The 19,764-nt window shown below is 39.8% G+C and overlaps 3 protein-coding genes across 4 annotated transcripts; 2 read left to right on the top strand and 1 right to left on the bottom strand.

Moving 5' to 3' along the window:
- The first annotated feature begins 433 nt into the window (after positions 1-433).
- On the top strand, positions 434-5,592 carry pgm3 (phosphoglucomutase 3). Of its 2 annotated transcripts, none has more exons than XM_029426015.1 (13): positions 434-589; positions 1,187-1,395; positions 1,665-1,849; positions 2,008-2,075; positions 2,205-2,338; positions 2,482-2,677; positions 3,017-3,174; positions 3,258-3,341; positions 3,424-3,522; positions 3,674-3,793; positions 3,898-4,020; positions 4,691-4,864; positions 4,950-5,592. In XM_029426015.1, coding segments are annotated over exons 1-13 (1,641 nt in total). In that variant the 5' UTR covers positions 434-588; the 3' UTR covers positions 5,040-5,592. The 2 variants fall into 2 exon arrangements, with proteins under 2 accessions (XP_029281875.1, XP_029281876.1); XM_029426016.1 differs by lacking the exon at positions 434-589 and adding an exon at positions 604-706.
- A 76-nt stretch (positions 5,593-5,668) lies between these two features.
- Positions 5,669-10,926, bottom strand: ngs (notochord granular surface). Its single transcript, XM_029426017.1, has 11 exons — positions 10,630-10,926; positions 9,557-9,722; positions 9,129-9,278; positions 8,845-8,964; positions 8,633-8,728; positions 7,686-7,820; positions 7,473-7,583; positions 7,278-7,388; positions 7,027-7,151; positions 6,605-6,898; positions 5,669-6,024 (listed from the first exon to the last, which is right to left on the bottom strand). Exons 1-11 carry the CDS (start codon positions 10,824-10,826, stop codon positions 5,931-5,933), a joined length of 1,599 nt encoding a protein of 532 aa, XP_029281877.1. The 5' UTR covers positions 10,827-10,926; the 3' UTR covers positions 5,669-5,930.
- Positions 10,927-11,345: 419 nt separating this feature from the next.
- On the top strand, positions 11,346-19,721 carry ccnc (cyclin C). The gene is made up of 12 exons (XM_029425758.1): positions 11,346-11,513; positions 11,886-11,992; positions 12,244-12,328; positions 12,799-12,868; positions 12,982-13,033; positions 13,150-13,205; positions 15,710-15,745; positions 15,858-15,949; positions 16,056-16,123; positions 16,232-16,311; positions 17,526-17,644; positions 17,987-19,721. Exons 1-12 carry the CDS (start codon positions 11,482-11,484, stop codon positions 18,039-18,041), a joined length of 852 nt encoding a protein of 283 aa, XP_029281618.1. The 5' UTR covers positions 11,346-11,481; the 3' UTR covers positions 18,042-19,721.
- The last annotated feature ends 43 nt before the right edge of the window (positions 19,722-19,764 follow it).

Genomic DNA, 19,764 nt, shown 5'->3' with positions numbered 1-19,764 from the left:
AAGAAACTCATATCACTATGCGCCAAAGGGTTAATATACGATCGTGACGGTGACTGTGCTGCTGCATGTATGCATCACACAGATTTTGCACGCACGGCATGACATTTTCTGATAAGCAGACCCTCTATTTTCTAAATCTTCAGATGTGTGGTTAAGATCAGCTAAGGTAGAGCTGGGTTATATATACTTTCAAGACAAGAACAAACAGAGTAGATTTAAATATGTCCAGACTCCATAGTGTTGCTCTATGGCCCTAAAAACAGCATATCAATGCTTTCAAAGGAGATATTTAGCATACAATCGGTCTAACCGGAAGGTTTATTGTATTGTATCAAATGGAAATTAACAAAACAATCTAATTGCATAGAGATTTGACTTAGTTGTGGTGTTCAGGGCGTCCCTGCATCAGAGTACTATACTCATGGCTATAATGGAAGGAATTCATGCGTGGAGAAAAGGCACGCTATGCGTACTTGCGTCACGTGACGTACACGGAACTGGAGCCACGTCGTCAATGGGAAGGAGGAACCGGAGAAACAGGAAGCGTTGACCAGACGACTTCAGTGCTGAACATCCAGAAAACAAAACAGTAAGTGAATTAAAAACAACTTAATGCGTTTACATTTATAACGTGCAGTTTTATCTTACGTACAGTGCTGGAGCCACTCGTTTTTACGGCGTGTTGATGTTTTTTCAGCCTATGAATGTAATTCACTAACAAGTCATTCAAATGATATGATTCAGTTTATTGAGTTTCTCTGTTTAGTCGACTGCTGCTGTGATTTAGTGCAAACTTTGCCCTCATCTTGTCCTGTTGACATGTTATACGAAAGCTTGGCTAGGCGGTGTTTCACTAGACGTTTTAGCCTGGAATAAGACATGTTTATTATGTTTGTGTATGTTAAAAGAATTTGCTCAGACTCAACCTTTCAACATCAAAAATGCTTATTTATGCAGTAATGATAGTAGCATAAAGTAATAAAAATAATCTGATGATATAACTGTGACAAGGGTCATTCTGCTACATTAAAACAAGAAGCCTACTTTTACTTGTGATACTATGCATACATTGATGGTGAAAATACCAATTAATTAATTTTATTTCAAAAAATAATTTTGTATTCGACCTTAATACTTCTTCCACCACTGACCTGTCTGTGTGCTGTGTCTTTGTAATGTGTTACAGTGATGGCCCAGTTTCAGGAAATATCAAAGCAGTCCGGTGTGCACCCAAAGCCTGCAGGGTTGGTTTTGCAGTATGGTACCGCAGGTTTCAGGACCAACGCCAAACAGCTGGACCACATCATGTTCAGGATGGGACTGCTGGCCACTCTCCGCTCCAAAAAGACCAAAGCCACTATCGGAGTCATGGTCACTGCCTCACACAACCCTGAGGTGAGAAATGTTAACTTCTCTTTGCCATAGATCTATGATTACATTTGTATTCTATGTGGAGATTATTGGGTTTATTTTCCTGTCATGACCTTGTTTATTTGACCTCACAATGTTGTTGAATGTTGAAAATTGACATGTTCCACCTCTCCATTTCCCTTGGCCCATTTTATGGGATACTATCACTTTAAACAATCCTCTAAAAACAACATAATCATTATCCTCACCTCCAACTTCTTCCTGCCTCTCCCTTTATATCTGCACTTGTGCAGGAGGACAACGGGGTGAAGCTGGTTGACCCCATGGGGGAGATGGTGACGCCGACTTGGGAGGGCTACGCCACCCAGCTGGCCAACGCTGAGCAGGAAGATTTGCTCGCTGCGCTGAAGGTCATTATAGAGAAGGAGGCTGTAAACATGAGCCAGGAGGCGAACGTGTTTGTGGGAAAAGACACCAGGTATATGATCTTTTGAGTCATTAGTTGTTTGGATTTCATAGATACAGTTGCAGAAGGATACACTATCCTGCACTTGTTATGCTTTTTAGTAGTTATTAATACTTGCTGTGGCAGCAAATGATCATATTATATTATAATGATGTGTCCTCTAACTATAGAAGCAGCAGTGCCAGCCTTTCACAGGCAGTCTTGGATGGAGTATCTGCACTCGGTGGTCACAGCAAAGGTGCGGTTAATTAAACTACATACTCACCTATTAAACTAATTTATCCATTTACTTAGTTTATATTAATTTCTACACTTTCTTTTCCTCTAATTTTGCACCTTATCTGACTCTCTCATGTGATTCCATCAGACTATGGTTTGGTGACCACCCCGCAGCTCCACTACATGGTTTGCTGTCAGAACACACAGGGTAAATACGGAGAGGCCACAGTGGAAGGATACTATAAGAAACTCTGCCAAGCTTTCATTCAGCTCTCAAAGAATGTAAGGCTGTGTCATATGTTGCTGTGACTTCATCAAGCCCTCGTACATTTTGCCGTGTTTGTGTAGGTTGTGTTTTTTTTAAATATATCCTACCATCTAGGAATCACTGCTTTTCTTCCATCTTTTTCTCACCTCTCTGGTAGGCGTCCAACTGTACGGACGACCAGAAGCACCTCTCTGTTGACGGCGCGAATGGTATTGGGGCACTAAAGGTGCGCGAGATGGAGGGTCACCTGAAGAAGGAGCTGCATATATCGCTGTTCAACGACGGCAGTAAAGGGAAGCTCAACCACTTGTGTGGGGCTGACTTTGTCAAAGTGCAGCAAAAACCTCCAACAGGTGCGACTGCGCTCTCTAGACCTTTCAGAAAAAGCCATATATGTTGTGAAGCAGATGGAAATGATGCGTCTCAAAAGGAGAAATACTTTTTATCTGCTTACTAAGTATAGTATCATAAATAGATTGACAATGGCTTATGTTACGTGAAATCACAGATGCAATGTTTGACCACAGGATGGAGACTATTAATCTACAAATTGCCAACAAAGTTTGGTCTTACACTCACTTTAAATGACATCCATGCCAATTTCTGTGTCCCTAATAGATGTAGCCAAGTGTCGAATTTACCACTTTCCCTTGCATTTCTCTCTCTCTCTCCTCTTCTCACTCTCTGTAAAGGCATTAAGATGAACCCAGGGGAGCGTTGCTGTTCCTTTGATGGTGACGCTGACCGGATAGTTTACTACTACGCTGACTCTGAAGGAAGGTTTCACCTGCTGGATGGAGACAAAGTCGCTACTCTCATCAGCACTTTCCTTAAAGAGCTGCTCACACAGGTACACTCTCAAGTACGAACAACAATAAGTAAGCACATGTACGCAAACATTTCAATGTAAAATGTGTGTTTCTGTTCATACAGGCGGGTCTAGACTTGGAGATAGCGGTGGTGCAAACCGCATATGCTAACGGGAGCTCTACAAACTATTTGGAAGACACTATGAAGGTGAGAAAACTGGAGTGTGTTTCTTTTCTTTGTTTCTTTTTTTAAAATATGAATAATTTCACACTAACTTCGTGTGATTTAGGTGATCGTGAGGTGTACTAAAACTGGAGTGAAGCACCTTCATCATGCAGCCCAGGAGTTTGATATTGGTGTGTACTTCGAGGCCAACGGTCATGGAACTGTGAGTAGATCAGACTCACTTAAATAGTTCACATAAAGCACCAGAAAGCTATTCTTTTCTGTGTCAGGGTTGTAGTATACCCGGTGCTACATGTGAATTGGTCATTTTCAACATTATGCGATGTGTTGAGCCGTGTTTGTGTTGCCGTCAGGTGTTGTTCAGTAAGGCAGCTGAAGAGAAGATCCAGCAGCTTGCTGAGAACTCCAGCACCATCGACGAGAAGAAGAGAGCCGCTCTCCTGCTGCAGAACACTATCAACGTCATCAACCAGGTGGACACGCACACTAAAACATTTCACCGAGCCGTTGAACCAGTGTTTTTACACACTCACTCGCAAGTTCCGATGAGTTACTTTGATGTTTTTATCTTCTAAAGACTGTAGGTGATGCCATTTCTGACATGCTGCTGATCGAAGCCATATTAGCCATCAAGGGTATGACTATCCAGCAGTGGGACGCCATCTACAGTGACCTGCCAAACAGGCAGCTCAAAGTGAAGGTAGTCATTAATGAATGTTTTATAATGTATGATGTTTCTGACAGTGAATCCTGTGGGGAAATTGTTGTTCATTGCCTCTCTCAACGTGCAAGATTTGCTACAAAACAGGCCTTGAAAGTCCTTGAATTATAGGACAAATTAGTAGTTGAATGGATGTATTATATTAAAAAAATTAAAAAGTGCCTAGAACTAGATTAAGTTCTCTATCAAACTTCACATCCTGAATAGCTGCTTCTGAGAGATGTTTTTTAATATAATAGCTGTTTTTAAATTGCAGCTTTATTGTTGTTTCTTTACTTCTTTTCTTGCCCAAGCATGACATTCATTTTGAGTCCTTAAATTTCACCTTAAAATATCTTTTTATAGTCAATAAAAAGTACTTAAATGTGATATACCTGTGACTGCAGTAACACTAGACCTAGTAGGGTTTCAGTGTCTCGCTCAAAGACGCTTTCAAAGACTTCAGGGTGTGTGTGTGTGTGTGTGTGTGTGTGTGTGTGTGTGTGTGTGTGTGTGTGTGTGTGTGTGTGTGTGTGTGTGTGTGTGTGCGCGCGCGCTACTTTAACCCCTTTTGCTGTTTCGTACATAATCTGTACTCCCATCAGTGCCACTTCCATACAAATATGTTGTACATAAGCAGATCATAGACGGCTGTATTTGTTTTCTGTAGGTGTCCGACCGCAGGGTGATCGACACAACAGACGCAGAGAGGCGGGCGGTGAGTCCAGCGGGACTGCAGGAGGCCATCGACAGTTTAGTGAAGAATTACAGACAGGCCCGCTCCTTTGTGAGACCCTCCGGCACCGAGGACGTGGTGAGAGTTTACGCCGAGGCAGAAACACAGGTGAGAATTTATTTGTGGTTCTCTTTTGTACTTTCTTCCTATCCTTTCTTGCTTTTTATTCGCTTGATACATATTTGTGTTTCAGGAGAGCGCTGACAGCCTGGCACATGAAGTCAGCCTCGTGGTTTATCGTCTCGCCGGGGGAGTCGGGGGTGAACCCAAACCATTGCACTGAAAACACATTCACACAACATTGACCAATCAATCGGTCCTTTTTTGAAATCAATCCGTTTACAAAATCCTTCTCTACAGTTCTCTCAAAATTGTTTCTCTTGGTGAGGTGGCAAATTATTTTGTACTGTTAATTGCACTTGGTACTTTAATCTCTTTCCTTGTATATGTCTGTCATTGTTGAGATATGAGTCACACGGGCGGAGACAATAAGGGGGCTTCATCTTACTGTAAGTATTACTACTCATGGCTTGTTATCGTTTCTCAAACATTGGTAAATTATGGGTTTCTATGTCGCAAAAATGTGCTATTTTTCTGTATATTGACAGTTGATTCCTTTCATAATCAATTGTCTTCACACACAAATGAAGAAGGTTGTAATGGTTATCATGTAACTTCCTACTAAATGGAATATTTTTGACTGGTTACTGTATGTCATTTCTTTACTTCTTGAAACACAAGTTTACATGAGGGGAGTCGTAGCAATTGTTTCCCCCTTGATTGTCTGTTGGAAAGCCGTTGCTGCTTTGGTTTAAATAAATAATGTAAAGAGAAAAGTGTCTGTGTGTTTTGATTTAAATGAATGACAATTATGATTGCTTGCTGTTTTATTTAGTTACTTTCAAAGACACGTTCCCGACACACAGGAGGATTAGAAGAGCAGAAAGGCAGTGTGAGGCCGACAGGCGGTTAGGAGCAGGCAGAGCAGAGTGACACAGTGTGTAGCTTTCCTAATGCAAAGTCTCCATGGAGACAAGTACAAGTGTTTTCTCTCCAGTTCAATGTTGAATTCTTAGATTTTCAAAGCATTGAAAAGAACCTGAATAACACGACATGGGGAACAGCATATAGTTAGCAGGAGTCGCTCAGAGAGATTCGGGGTTGATGAACGGTTTTATTCTTCATCTGTGTCGTCGGCTGCTCCAGAAATGGTGATGGTGCGCTCCTGTGTGTCGCTCTCAAAAGTGTCCTCATCTGTCTTAACTGTTCTGGGGAAAAAAGGAAATGTTACTTTATCAGTAAGAGATTCTGATTGAGAGATAATTACAAATGTTAGACTACGGGCCTCATGCAGGAAGCGAGAAAATAAAACATTTCCTCCGGTTTTTGTTCATTTACGTGATTTGTTCTTATTTTGTTAGCGCTCAATGATTTCTGTTTTCTTACTTTTGCTAAGAGAACATTTTACGAGAGCACTCTCACCAAGAAAATAAATCTTGTTTTCACAGTCCACAAATTGGTTGTAAAAGAAGTTATAAAATTTGAACAACATAAAGAAATGTATGGATATCATACACTAACATTTAGAATATTACAGTATATGTTTTAGAGTATTGATAAATATTTGGATTTGTAAAGAAATACTATTGGTCCATTGATCCCTATTAAGAAATAAAAGTTATAAAAACCATTGTGGGATGATATTGCGTGTGTTCAGCTTACATTCTGCTCTTAGATGGTTTATGATATGATAAATAAACACGACCCCAATTTCTCTCTCTTAACAGAAAACTAAGAAATACTTTTTTTTTTTGCATGATCCCATTCTGTGCCAAAGTCACCCTTTACCTGATGAGGACAGTCTTCCTCTCAGACATCTCAGTTGCCTGCTCGCCTAAGTCACCGTCTGTCTGCGTGTCTGATGATGCCATCTCCACTTGGGCGTCACCTTTCTCAGCCCCGCTACTGCCCGTGCCACCGGGTTCTCCGTCTATCTTTGAAGTGGCAGCAGTGGCCGAGCTATCCGAGACTGAAGCTGAGGCAGCATGCATGCAAACACCGGAGGTGAGATGCAGGCCTCCAGTTAGGGACAGGTCTCGGACCATGATGCTCAGACGGCTGTCTTCCCCCTCGATCAGCTTCCTGAAACAAATAAACAGGGGAGTGAAGTTAGGACGAAGGCTGCACACAAAACGATACATTTTCTACTAAATGTAAAACAGGTCCGGTTCACATACTGCGGGAATAGCATGCGGTTGTGTTTTGTTCACCTGTAGGTCGTGATTTCAATCTCCAGGGCCATCTTTACATTTAGCAGGTCCTGGTATTCCCGCAGCAGCAGAGCGATCTTCTCCTTGGTTATCTTCAGATCCATCTTAATTGCCTCTATACGCTCCTGATGCAATGCAATACAACACTTCTTTATTTTAAGGAGTTCTGGGTCAGAGAATCACTAGAAAAGGTCTTTAAATGCATTTAACATATCTACTGTATCCTGCAAATGTCACATCATGTCAGTCACCTGCCGGGCCTCCTTCTCCTTCTTGTATTTTACAGCTGCATCACGAATCTGAGCCACCAAATACTCGTTCCTCGTCTTCAGGGACTCCAATCCACGTTGCTTGTTGAGAAGCTATACACATACACACACCCACAGCTGTTTCATGCTAACAATTACTGGTAGTAAGCATAAAGAAGAACAGGAAATCATACTGACATCCTTCTTATAGCCTGCGATTTCCTCTCTTATACTTCGAGTGCTTTGAACGTGTTTGGAGGAGGCGCTGCTCAGGTCCTGAAACTTTGAGCTGTACCAAGTGTCCATTTCCTGGAGAAGAACAAACGGTTTCAGGAGATTAAAACTGCTTTGTATTTCTTGCATGCTGTTTAGAACGCAACACAGTTCCTTCATGTGGTTTATTCACATTACCTGTAGGTTTTTGGCAGCAATGCTGTCATACTGAGACTGAATCTGTCTGAGAGCAGAGGAGAGATCCGGGAGCCCAAAGGTCAGTTCCACCTTGGAGGTTTCTGTATAGATCTGCTGCACCAGTTCCTCAATTTCCTTTCAATGGATGACAAACAACCAGAGTTAGAAGAATAGCGATATATGTCATTTTAGATTATTTTAATTTGTTTATCTGCCATTTATCATATGCGTAATATAGGGTGGGCCAGCAAGACACTGAAAAGTTCATATTTTTATTTCTAGTCTTCTTGACTACTGTAACTCTCTATTTAATGGCCTACTATTAGCAGCCATTGCAAAACTACAGCACATTCAGAAAGCTGCTGCCAGGGTTTTAACAAAAACTAAAATGAGATCATATAACTCCTGTTTCTTGCAACCTGCACTGGCTCCCTGTATCTTTTAGAAATTATTTTAAAGTCCTTCTTTCTTTCTTTTAAGGCACTAAATAGCCTCACCCCCTTTTATTCACAGACTCTCTATTATTTTATGAACCTCCACAAACACTAAGATCCTCCACAGATGTTCTTGTAACTGTTCCCAAGGCCGCCATAAAAACCTTTGGGGATGCTACTTTTAGCCACAGCACTCAAAAGAATATGGAAATATTAGACATGTTTTCTCAGTGGATCTCCTTTAACTAGCAGCTGTCTGTTTTTAATCTTTTATGATTTTCTCTCATTTTTAGATAATAGAAACGCTCCTTTTCTCCCTTATTCCTTGTGTATGGCTTTTAAACTTGTGTTTTAGTTTTTGCTGCTGAATTATAAATCATATTCTGTGCATAAAAAGGTGCTGTATAAATAATAATTGTATATTAATTCATATACAACATTCAAATGATGCTTGAAATATATATATATATATATATAGTATGCAGTGTGGATGGAGAGACAAGTATACATTACCTCCTTGTGAACTCTCTCTAGGAAGGCCAGCTGGACCTCCAGGTTTTCCAGCTGTTTCTCCAGCGCAATCCGTGCTGAGGTTGCTCTGTCTACATCCTGGGACATTGAACCGCAAAAGGTTTGAATGGTTTTGTTGAAATAAAAGCCAAATTATGTTCATAGGCCTCGTTTTAATTCTCATTACATTCGAAGTTGTGAAAACACTTTCTTACCGAACGGAGATTCTCAACGTCACACTCCGTTTGTTTGCGGGCATCCACAGCCTCTGCGTATTTGGCCTTCAGCATGTCCGACTGGCCCAACATCGCCTCCTTGGCTGCCAGAGACATATCCTGTACAGATCAGATATGCAATGATCAGACAGTTGTTAAATGAAACAAATGCAGTACCAGTGTTACCACATTTTTTTTTTACCACAAATGGCTTCTATAGTAGTATAGTAATCATGTAATCATCATCTAAATATGTTGCAACCATGAGATATGACCTCCCTCACCCTCTGGACTCTCGTTCTCTCGGCGTCCCTGTTGAGCTCCTTCAGTTGAGACTCGTACAGCTGCCTGATGCCTGAGGGCCTGACATGGCGGCTCTTCAGGGCCTCAATCTCAGCCTCCAGAAGCTTGTTTTTTGACTCCAGGGTTCGCACCTACAAGAAGGAGGAGACATAGACCTACCTGATGATTGCAAGTTCAAAGTACAAAAACTAAGTAAATACAGTAGATGGTTTTATACATGTTTTGCTTTTTGTTATAATGTTTTATGTAGAAATAATTGAAGAACACAGTAAGCTCAGGATGGAAAAAGCAAAAAAGGAGTCAGATGGCAAAGATGTCAAGCAATTAATAAGATGCTTTGTGTAGCATTTAAGGAGCGATACATGAGCAAATGTGCAAATGTATGCCTGTGTGCGGTCGGTCCTCTTGCCTTTTCAATATACGCTGCGAGGCGGTCGTTGAGGGCGACCATCTCCTGCCTCTCGGTGGTGCGAGTCGTCATAAAGGCCTTGTTCTCTGATGCAGCCGCATCCAGGTCCAGTTTTGGTTCAAGCCCCATGGTCATACCAAAGCAAAGCGCTCCCATACTCACACTGCTGTAAACATGCGTTTCCACTAGATTAAACATTTGAAACATTTTGATTTTATGGATATAAGACATGTAAGCCCATTCAATGCTTATTATGCACACACACACACACACACACACACACACACACACACACACACAAACACACACACACACACACACACACACACACACACACACACACACACACACACACTGTAATAACTTTATATCTCATTAAAGCTGCATAGGGAGCACGAAAACCCAAAGGATCATGAATGTAGTGATTTACGATTAAGTATTTAATTTTGCTGCACACTTAAAACTTTTTAAATACAAGTGAATGGGAGTCAACATTATGACAAGTGACCAGTGGTGGGAAGTAAATAAGTAGGTTATATTTACTGAAGTACTGTACTTAAGAACACTTTTGAGGTACTTGTACTTTCCTTGAGTATTTCCATTTTATACTACTTTATACTTCAACTCCACAAAAAGGACAATAGTGTACACTTATTTATTCTTAATTGCAGATTCAGATTATTAATACAAAATATAATCAACAAATACATACAATTATCATGTATTATTATGGATAAAGAAAATACATTGTTGGTCCCTAATTCACAAGCTCCCAGGCAGTAGATATATATGAATAAATAAGCCCCACCTTAACCAGCTGCAACAACAAAGTAACAAATACATTAATGCATCAATACTTAGGCTAGAATTCAATTATATAATATATATTATTCTGAAATTGACTTATTTTTGTACTTTAAGTATATGTTGATGATAATTGTTTTTGTACTTTTCCTTAAGTAACATTATGAATGCATGGCTTTTTCTTGTAAAACAATATTTCACTGTTTGTATTGCTAGCTTTTCTTAAGTAAAATATCTGAGTAAATTCCCCCCCCCTGCAGGTGACTCACTTGGTCATGCGAGTCTTATTGGAGATGGCCCTGCGCCCCATCGACCCACCACTCCGGGTGTAGCTTGCTGACCGATGGCGGGTCTCCTTGCGGGTGGGAGAGGGACTGGACACCCGCAGCTGGTAGGCAGGAGGGGGGGCCAAGACACCCTCGAAATAGCGGCGGTATGAAGACATCCTCTCTGGACTGCAGCTCATGTTGACACTCCTGTAACTTCTGCAACTTCAACTGTGGACTGGCAACGGGTCACTCATACCTTTTAGTCCGTGGTGAGGTCTTTATACCCTCAGCCCTTCCCTAAACACTACAGAGGAATGTTGAACATTCCCAACCCAAGGATGAATGTCCCTACAAACATCTATCAAGGTTACGTCAATTACCTTAGGAGGTTGAAAGAATCTTAATTGTATAATAATGACATTATCTGTTGATGACTCAGCTGCATAGGAATATGTGCCCCCACATTAACTGTACACACATTGTACATTGATGAATAATGTTACGTTGGATGTTTTGCTCAGTGTATTTAATTTTGTAGTACATACATCAATTTGTCAAGCCACCCACCCATCCATTCATGCATTCATCACTCCACCCATAATTTTTCATTCAAGAAAATAGCCATATAAACTGTAACCTATACTTATATTATTATTATAAAATAGTTTTGACGTTTTAAAGGCGGAACTAATAATCCGGAACCATCCCATTTTATTCTGCTTTCTTCTGCGGGACGTTTCTTTATGTCACTCCAGTGTCTGCTTAGCTCAACTACTTTGGCTGTGCTATCTGTTTCTGTGTAGGAAAGTTATACCAATTTAAAGTGTCTTTCTCTACCTCAACTGCTACAACATGGCGGGAAACTTCTGGCAAAGTTCCCATTAGTAAGTTTGTATTAAAAATGTGAAATGTTACATCTTTATTTTTAATTCATTGTCTGTGTTGTGAGGCCTAGCTTAGCTGTGTCTGTGCGGCTGCATCGTACGGCTACGCTAACAGCTTCTCCTGAACTGTTGCTCTGATATATATATATATATATATATAGAGTAATTTCAGTAAAGACAGAAAGCAAAACATTTCAATATAAAAGCTTAATAAGACTAGCTTTCTTTTATATTGTTCATGCTTTGCGACGGCAATATACAAAGCTAACAGTGGTGTGTGTTGTGCTACCCGCTAGCTTGGTTGATGACAGTTTGAATAACAAACGTATCTATGAGTATTTTAAAAAATAGTTTTTTTTTATCTCGTCAAAGTCTGCAGTGGGTTCTGGACAAGCAGGACCTGATGAAAGAGCGACAGAAGGACCTGAAGTTTCTCACCGAAGAGGAATACTGGAAGCTGCAGATCTTCTTTGCCAATGGTAACGTTATTTGATAAACGACATTTATTTTTTACTTTAGATTACATTAAATAACACATCATAATATGCATGTTACTTGTACAGTCTTACTGAAGTATATTAGACTGTATTTCCTACTTTCCTATATGGCTATTGTAGTTGCCTTTTTTAAATCCTGTGTACTTGTACTTATTATTCACAACCCAACACTAGATAATGAATTCAGGCTATTTTGTCTTCAGTTATTTAATCTGTAATTCTGTCTATTTCAGTGATCCAAGCTTTAGGGGAGCATCTGAAGCTGCGGCAGCAGGTCATTGCTACTGCAACTGTTTACTTCAAACGCTTCTATGCAAGGTTAGGAAGATGTATATTGGCATAATACTCACAAATTGATATTGAAATACATTTAATCTGGGATTTAGGTTATAGCAATGTGGTTCTACAACTTCAATTACAGCTCCACTACATGTTGCACACCTTTATCTGAATAGGTGACTAAGTCTGCTCGGCCATCAAATCCACATTATTAATGCTATCATTTTCTCTGAACCCATATCACACACCTCAAGTTTAGATTAGAATCTCATCTAAATATATTATCATCATTGTCCAAAACTATAAGATAGTGGGCAACAATTGTTTGATATTTGATACTCTCAATATAGCTTAGCTTGTGAACACCTTTTTTATTTTTCCCTTAATGTATAATACATATTGTAGCTCTGAGCTATGATCTTCATTGTTACCCGATCTCCTTTGCATTTCTTTGTGGCAAAATCCTACTCTTCAAAAGCTGAGAAATCTTTATCTCCTCTTGCTTGCAGGTATTCCCTTAAAAGTATAGATCCAGTGCTCATGGCTCCTACCTGTGTTTTCTTGGCTTCTAAAGTTGAGGTATGGAAGTTTCTGTGGTGCCAGCAGGGAAGATGTTTACAGTAAATTAGTATCTCCTGTTGTATATGTGCTATATTAATTTGAACTGAGCTCAAACATTCACCTTCTTTCAGGAATTTGGAGTTGTGTCCAATACCAGGCTGATCTCTGCAGCAACATCTGTGTGTAAGTCACATAGTGTCAAGTAACATGTTTCCTAAACTTGAAAGTAATACAAATCTCTCAAATTGTATTTCTTCTTCAGTGGAGATGTATAATGATGTTTTGTTTTTCTGAAACAGTGAAAACAAGATTTTCCTATGCCTTTCCCAAGGAGTTCCCTTACAGAATGAATCATGTAAGTAACATTTATAACAGTTTATATTTCAAGCATTTAGATGCTGTTATCCAGAGGGACTAGCAATAGAAATAACATTCATTTAACAGTTAATACTGCAAATTAATGAAGACCAGTAAAGTCATAACGCTGTCAGCGATCTAAAAACACTGTGACAAATACAAGATACAAATTATTGTGTTTTAAATGTGTGTTTAAAAGGATGCACATCACAAAGTTTGAGTAAGGGTCAGTCTTGAAAACATGCATTTTTGCTAAAACCTTATTATTTAAAACACTTCTGCATAAACAGTCTCAAGTTTGTGCAGACGCGCTACACGGCTGTATGAGCACTGTTTGTGTGGAAGTGTTTTAAATAGTACAATTTATTTCTGTGTTTTAGGATGTAGTGAGCATTAAATGAGACTTGGAAAATTACTGCACAAGTAAACGGATGTTTTGCTGTTGTTAAATGCTGCCCCCAATTTATCTCAATTAATCAAGATCTCTCAGTTTTTTGATTCTTCGTTCACCGTGGAGGCATTTTAGAAAAACAAAGTTACTTCAAGAATTCAAGGTAACACTGCTTTAGTAATTGATATACAAATGGTCATTTTGAAGTATTCCTGCAAAACCAGTCCAATAATCAGCTATGCTATGAATCAACCTGATTGTTTTCCTGCTTCCTCTGCAAAGTTATTTATGCAGTGCTGTGCTACATTACAGCATTCCAAGAGCTCCTTACACTGTATCACAGTGTTGCCATGTCAGTGTCTATCAATATGCGAGATTCCACAACTAATGTTCGCAAACCTCCGATAAAAATCGAATTGCTGTGGGAGATGGCTTCGACCACGGCTACCCGCGAGCATGCATTTGTTCTGCGAAACATTTCTCACTTTGGTGTCAAGTGGTGTCCACCGTCAGTATATTATTTGTTCAGCACCTCCTCCCGGTTGTCAGGACGTCACCTGGGCTGTTCTGACACACGCTGCCTGTCTGAAAGCTGTGTAAACTATTATTTATAGTGAGCCACCGCAGAGCGACAAAAGGAGGGAGTGGTTCACACAGCAGAGAATGAGTTAGCGGGGTGCTGCAACTCCTACGCGTAATTCGTCATATCCAACCTGCTGACAAGGTTACGGTGATGGTGGCACGGAGACATATGGGGGCAATATAACAATAATGTGTTCGCATTGACATCTCCTGAATGTCATGCTACCTAAGAAAAACAAATCATATCTTATATTCACTTTCCTTCATGAGCTGTATGTTGCTGTGCGAGATGTCGTGTAGTGTAGGCCTATGCTGAGGGAGAGTACAAAGATATGGAAGCAAGTCTGCTTACCGCTTTGAATTATGTTTTTGTATTTTTTTTTTAATTTGCTCCCAAGTCTGTTTTACACTTGCAGCTGAAAGACTAAAATATTATCATACACATCATAATTTCCCCAAGATGATGAATAATGTCTCTTTATATTCTATAAGAATACATCTAAGCAACACTTTCATTCAATTGAATACACAAATGTAATGATGGCGAGATCTACTCGTGCCGTTGGTGGGCAGTGATATCATATATCTATTATTTACACTTTGTCAGCTGTCCTTCCTGCCTTTGGCAGTTTAATCTGTGTTACTTTTAGCCTGGATTATGTGTTGAACTCCCTCGTATTTGTCTAATATTGTAGTTTGCTCTTCATTTGTAAATGATGACTCTCTGCTGACAGCTGACTTGTCCCTGTTTGTGATTGGTCAGAGCCAGACTGAAAGACCCTGGGTTGATTTATCAAGCTACTGTTTTAGGAACACTTAGTGGAATTGTGGTTGTGCCTAGTGTCACAGGGTTATTGAAGCCAGATATTGAAAAGGTATCCTGGGTATGTTGAACTCTCTTCAGAGTGCAGACCTCAGATGTGGTGACACTAAGCAATAAATAATCATGATCAAAACAAACATTCATGATAATATGAACAGCTGGTAAAGTAAACGGTGATAATATACATTGATTGCTGTGCATATAAAGGAATTCTTGTTTATTTTGCCTCAAGAGTCTGGAAGTGTTTGGTTTGGGTACCTTGAGAGTGTTTTTGAAAAGAGCTTGAATTCTACTCTTTAAAAGGCTGTACGACTCCTTACATTTGTAATTGGGGAATGTTCTTCACGAGTGTTGATCATTATTCTGTTAGTCAAAATAAAGTATATACAATTGCAGTTCAAATTAAAATATAGATTGTACATATTTCATATAAATTATATTGAAGAGCAAAAGCTTTGAACTTCACAACATTACTCGTAAAAAAACATGCACTGCACAACAATGCAAGAAACTTCATGATCTACCTAAAGAGACATGAAGTTGCATTGTTTTCAACCAGGCAAGGTTTTATTTTTGCAAATGAAGTATATGAGTGGCATCAAAAAAATAAAATCTTGTTCGACCCGATGAGGAAGTTGTCATGTTTGTTTTCTTTTAAGCATTGAAGTCAGTTTAACCGGACTGATGATAATTTCTCTCTTTACAGATATTAGAATGTGAGTTCTACCTTCTGGAGTTGATGGTGAGTGGACAGAGCTTTGTATCATTGCTACTGTACTGTAGGCTGTATGTTGCTCAGTGCTTGATGCTTGGTTGAATTACTTATTTGTTCATCTAATCTTTTGTTTTTTAAGGACTGCTGCCTGATAGTGTACCACCCCTACAGACCACTGCTGCAGTACGTGCAGGATATGGGACAGGAAGACATGCTGCTGCCCCTGGCCTGGTACGATACTCTCTGTGTACATGTCTCTTTTGACATCCTTGAATACTAGATTTAGCCGTTATTGGTAGACTTACTCAGTGTCTGTGCTGTGATCTATCTGAACCAGGCGAATAGTGAACGACACGTACAGAACGGATCTGTGTCTGCTCTACCCTCCCTTCATGATTGCCTTGGGTAAGATTTATCCCCATTTTATTTTTCTCATGGCAGCTATTCAATGCGGTTAGTGACTTGAAATGAGATTTATTCGATGTAACATGACCAGCTCTCTTCTTCCCGCAGCCTGTCTGCATGTCGCCTGTGTGGTGCAGCAGAAAGATGCCAGGCAGTGGTTTTCCGAGCTCTCTGTTGACATGGACAAAGTAAGAACGGCTTCAGTTAAAGATTAAAGTTGAGACACAGCCTCAATCCTGGACACTTGTAGAAACTGTCACATTTGAAAGGGATATTAATACCCAGAATCAAAAATGTTAGTCTACCCCTTTTTTTAAGAATGAAAGTTATATGCAACCTCCCAGTGTTGTCATCTTTATGGGTTGTTACATCACCACAGGTGTTGTACAAGCACTTGATGAATGCAGGCAGTTTCTGTTAGGAGATTTTAATCTTTGTTTGTAATAGATTTGCACATTTCGCGTCACTTGTTTTTGTTACAACATTGCCCACTGTTGTTTTTGGCATGCCTTTTGTGCATTTGGTGGCCACAGTCTGGTTTTCAGCTGTCTGTGTTTTTCATAAGGATTACAAACACATTTAATTGCTAATGCCCAAATATCACACACAAATAAATGAAATGACAATTGAAGGGGATTTAGACATTAAACGCACCGTCAGACAGACACAGACTGATCATGTACTGTGTAATATATCACTTCATGTGTAAATATTTGAACATGAGAAAAGCTGTATGATGTTTGAAATCTAAGAACATCTGACTGTAAAAGTGAATTTATGCGGGATGTGACACCGAACACTGTATCTCCGGGAATTTGTGCAATGAAACAAGTGTTTGTTGTCCATCTGAAGGCACAACAAGGGGATTATTGTGTCGGCTCATTGTGAAGTAGAGCAGGAGTTTTCAAAGTAGACTCAAAAGAGGATCACAGAATAGCCCAAATGTGTTTTGTTAAAGAGATAGTTCAGAGATACAGTACTGTTGGGGAAAGTGGGAAAAACGGTCAAATTCCCAAAGTCAGAAACTAAAAAAACTTCGCTCAATTGTTGAGTGTCTAAGGGATCAAATAACATAATCACGATCCTATAGGACAAAGGAATTGAGCGAAACTAAGTAAACTAAAGGGGGTGATGGGAGGCCCTTTCCAAGCTTTGTCTGAGGCGAAGCCGACAGTCTCAAACCCTGAAACGCTGCGAATGGCGTTGTGTGACTTATTACTTTAATGCGATAATATTAAATAAGGATGTATACTTTTACAAAACTTTGTCGATTACCAAAAAATGATCTTACTTGGCCACTCTGAGTTTAGGACTGGAACTAGGAGCTGTTTTGTAAACATCACTGCGGCAGCTGTGGCGCCAAGTTAACTTATTTTTGTGTGTGTGTGTGTTTTCTGTCAAGATCCTGGAGATCATCCGTGTCATTCTGAAGCTCTACGACCAGTGGAAAAACTTTGATGACAGAAAGGAGATCGCTGCGGTGCTAAACAAGATGCCGAAGCCCAAACCTCCTCCTAACAGGTAAACTGACTGCTGTCATAGCACATTAGTTTGAACCATACACAAAGCGGTTGTTACTTGGTTTCATGGTAACATATAACTACATTGCATATTGCCAAATTAGACAACTTACACTAATAATAATAACTTTATTTATATAGCACCTTTCAAAAATAAAGGTACAAAATGCTTTGCAATAAAAACATGATACAATTATTTAAGATCCAGAACTTAAGATATAAACAAGATCAAATAGTGCGTGCGAATGCATGTGTGTAGGTGGTGGCAGCAAAATTGCACTTGTTGTACTATATCTCAATGAGCTGTATGTAATTATTTCTTCCATCTGTCTCTTGTGCACAGTGAGAGCGACCAGAGCTCCAATGGAAACCAAAGCAACTCCTACAGCCAGTCTTAGCGCGGCGTCTATATTTCTGAGCGAATCCATAATGTTGATGTAGAGAAGGGTGGATAATTTTTCACAATGTCACACAGCACGACCATTGTGATGTTGTGATGCGTTGACCAACACCCCCCAACAAACTCCGAGAGCCACATCTTCACTTTTCCCTTCTCTGCACACGATGATCTTTGACAGTTTTGTCATCTGGATGAGGCTCTGTACTCTGTGCTCCAGACTTGAAATGAACTAAAAACTGAGGAACATTTGGAAGTAAGGGGGGGTGGGGGGCTAAGAATGTGGGGAAAACCTGCTTTAATGTCATTGTGATGATCCTGACATCCTTGAACAGCCCAGAGGAGCGAGACCTTTCATGAAGCTCCGTGGGATTCGAGAAAACTATCACAAGTACTGTGTGTGTGTGTGTGTGTGTGTGTGTGTGTGCGCGTGTGTGCGTGCGTGTGTGTGCGCGTACATTGTGAGTGGCCAGTCATTCCTCAGGGACTATAGTAGTCTTCTCTGTAAAATGATTTGATCCTGTGCCGACCTGATTGGATACCTCTCTGTGCAAACTGGGATTGAATACCCTGTGAGGTCTTTCCTGGTTGATCATGAACAATGGCAGGAACAACTGTTTTGAATCATGACAACTCCACCTGGTCCATCCCATTCCCTCTTATCTTTTGTAAATAGCCTTATAATTCTATTCATTTATTTTATTTTTCAAGTTTTGGCTTAATTAAGGAAAATGAAATGGAAGTGATGAGCTGGTTTAGCTTTGTATTAGCGCTTCAGATAAAAGTGACCCTGTTTTATTTTCACCGTCATGATTCTGTTCATCTGCTTAAAAGCTTATTCTTCATTTTATTGTAATTATTTTTTCATTTATTTTGCTTTAGTTGTAGAATAATGTGTTGCGTAAAGCAATAATTTGTAAAACGTTTGTCTGTAATTTGTCAAAGAATGGCCTTTTTTGGGACTGTTCTTAGATTTATTGGATACAATCGTTCTAGATTTGTCTTCAAACTTTTGGCTGTTCGTTCTTCTTATTTTCAATCTGCCATCTATTTAATCGATGAATTGTGGCAATTGATGTGTTCATATACCTGTAGATGTGTCTATATTTTTGTGATGTAATACAGTGGGAGCTGTGTGTGGCTGTATTCGAAACAAGGTGCTTGAAAGCCTTACGAAATGAAAGCTGCTGGTTACAGAGAAAACCCTTCATAAAAACACATTGTCCTGTTCAGGCAAACTGTAAAATGCATTTTAGGGACGGATGTTGTGGCGTTGCGTGGATGTATCTTTAAATTCGTTCCTCGGTGGCTTCCTGTACACCTAATTGTGTCACTATTAGAATAATGACTGAAAAGGTACTAAAACATGTTGTTAAACACCCCTAGCCCGTCACTCTCATACTGAGTTAAAGAGAAGTGAGACAGAGAAGCCACTGAGGCAAGTTGGATGCAGCCTTGTTGCCGTCAGGCATTTTCCTCCTCTTCAGCAGGCGCCATCTGTTACATGACTGTTCACTGGGGAATGGGTCTGAAAATGTAAAGGGCTTCACCAAACCTAAACAATCTTACTGGTTCTGGTAAAAAACATTGCCCAACATTGTTTTTTATTACTTGAAAATCTCTGTTTATCATTTTTGGAAGATCATTTATGGTAATAAAAATGTATGGTGTGCAAAACAAAGTGGTTCACTGCTGTTATTCAAGCTGGACTTTGGGGAATCTTC

This window comes from Cottoperca gobio, chromosome 24 (assembly GCF_900634415.1).
Source record: "Cottoperca gobio chromosome 24, fCotGob3.1, whole genome shotgun sequence".
NCBI classification, from domain to species: domain Eukaryota; kingdom Metazoa; phylum Chordata; class Actinopteri; order Perciformes; family Bovichtidae; genus Cottoperca; species Cottoperca gobio.
The sequence above is the reverse complement of the archived record's forward strand: the minus strand, read 5'-3'. Positions and strand labels throughout refer to the sequence as shown.

Coding starts and splice junctions, on each gene's coding strand:
- pgm3 (XM_029426015.1), top strand. Junction 3,523..3,673: donor AGGCCAACGGTCATGGAACT/GTGAGTAGATCA, acceptor TGTTGCCGTCAG/GTGTTGTTCAGTAAGGCAGC. Junction 3,794..3,897: donor CTATCAACGTCATCAACCAG/GTGGACACGCAC, acceptor TATCTTCTAAAG/ACTGTAGGTGATGCCATTTC.
- ngs (XM_029426017.1), bottom strand. CDS start 10,826: ATGAGCTGCAGTCCAGAGAGGATGTCTTCATACCGCCGCTATTTCGAG. Junction 7,152..7,277: donor AGGAGAAGGAGGCCCGGCAG/GTGACTGACATG, acceptor GCATTGCATCAG/GAGCGTATAGAGGCAATTAA. Junction 6,025..6,604: donor AGGAAGACTGTCCTCATCAG/GTAAAGGGTGAC, acceptor TTTTTTCCCCAG/AACAGTTAAGACAGATGAGG.
- ccnc (XM_029425758.1), top strand. CDS start 11,482: ATGGCGGGAAACTTCTGGCAAAGTTCCCATTA. Junction 16,124..16,231: donor TCCCTTCATGATTGCCTTGG/GTAAGATTTATC, acceptor TTCTTCCCGCAG/CCTGTCTGCATGTCGCCTGT. Junction 17,645..17,986: donor CCCAAACCTCCTCCTAACAG/GTAAACTGACTG, acceptor TCTTGTGCACAG/TGAGAGCGACCAGAGCTCCA.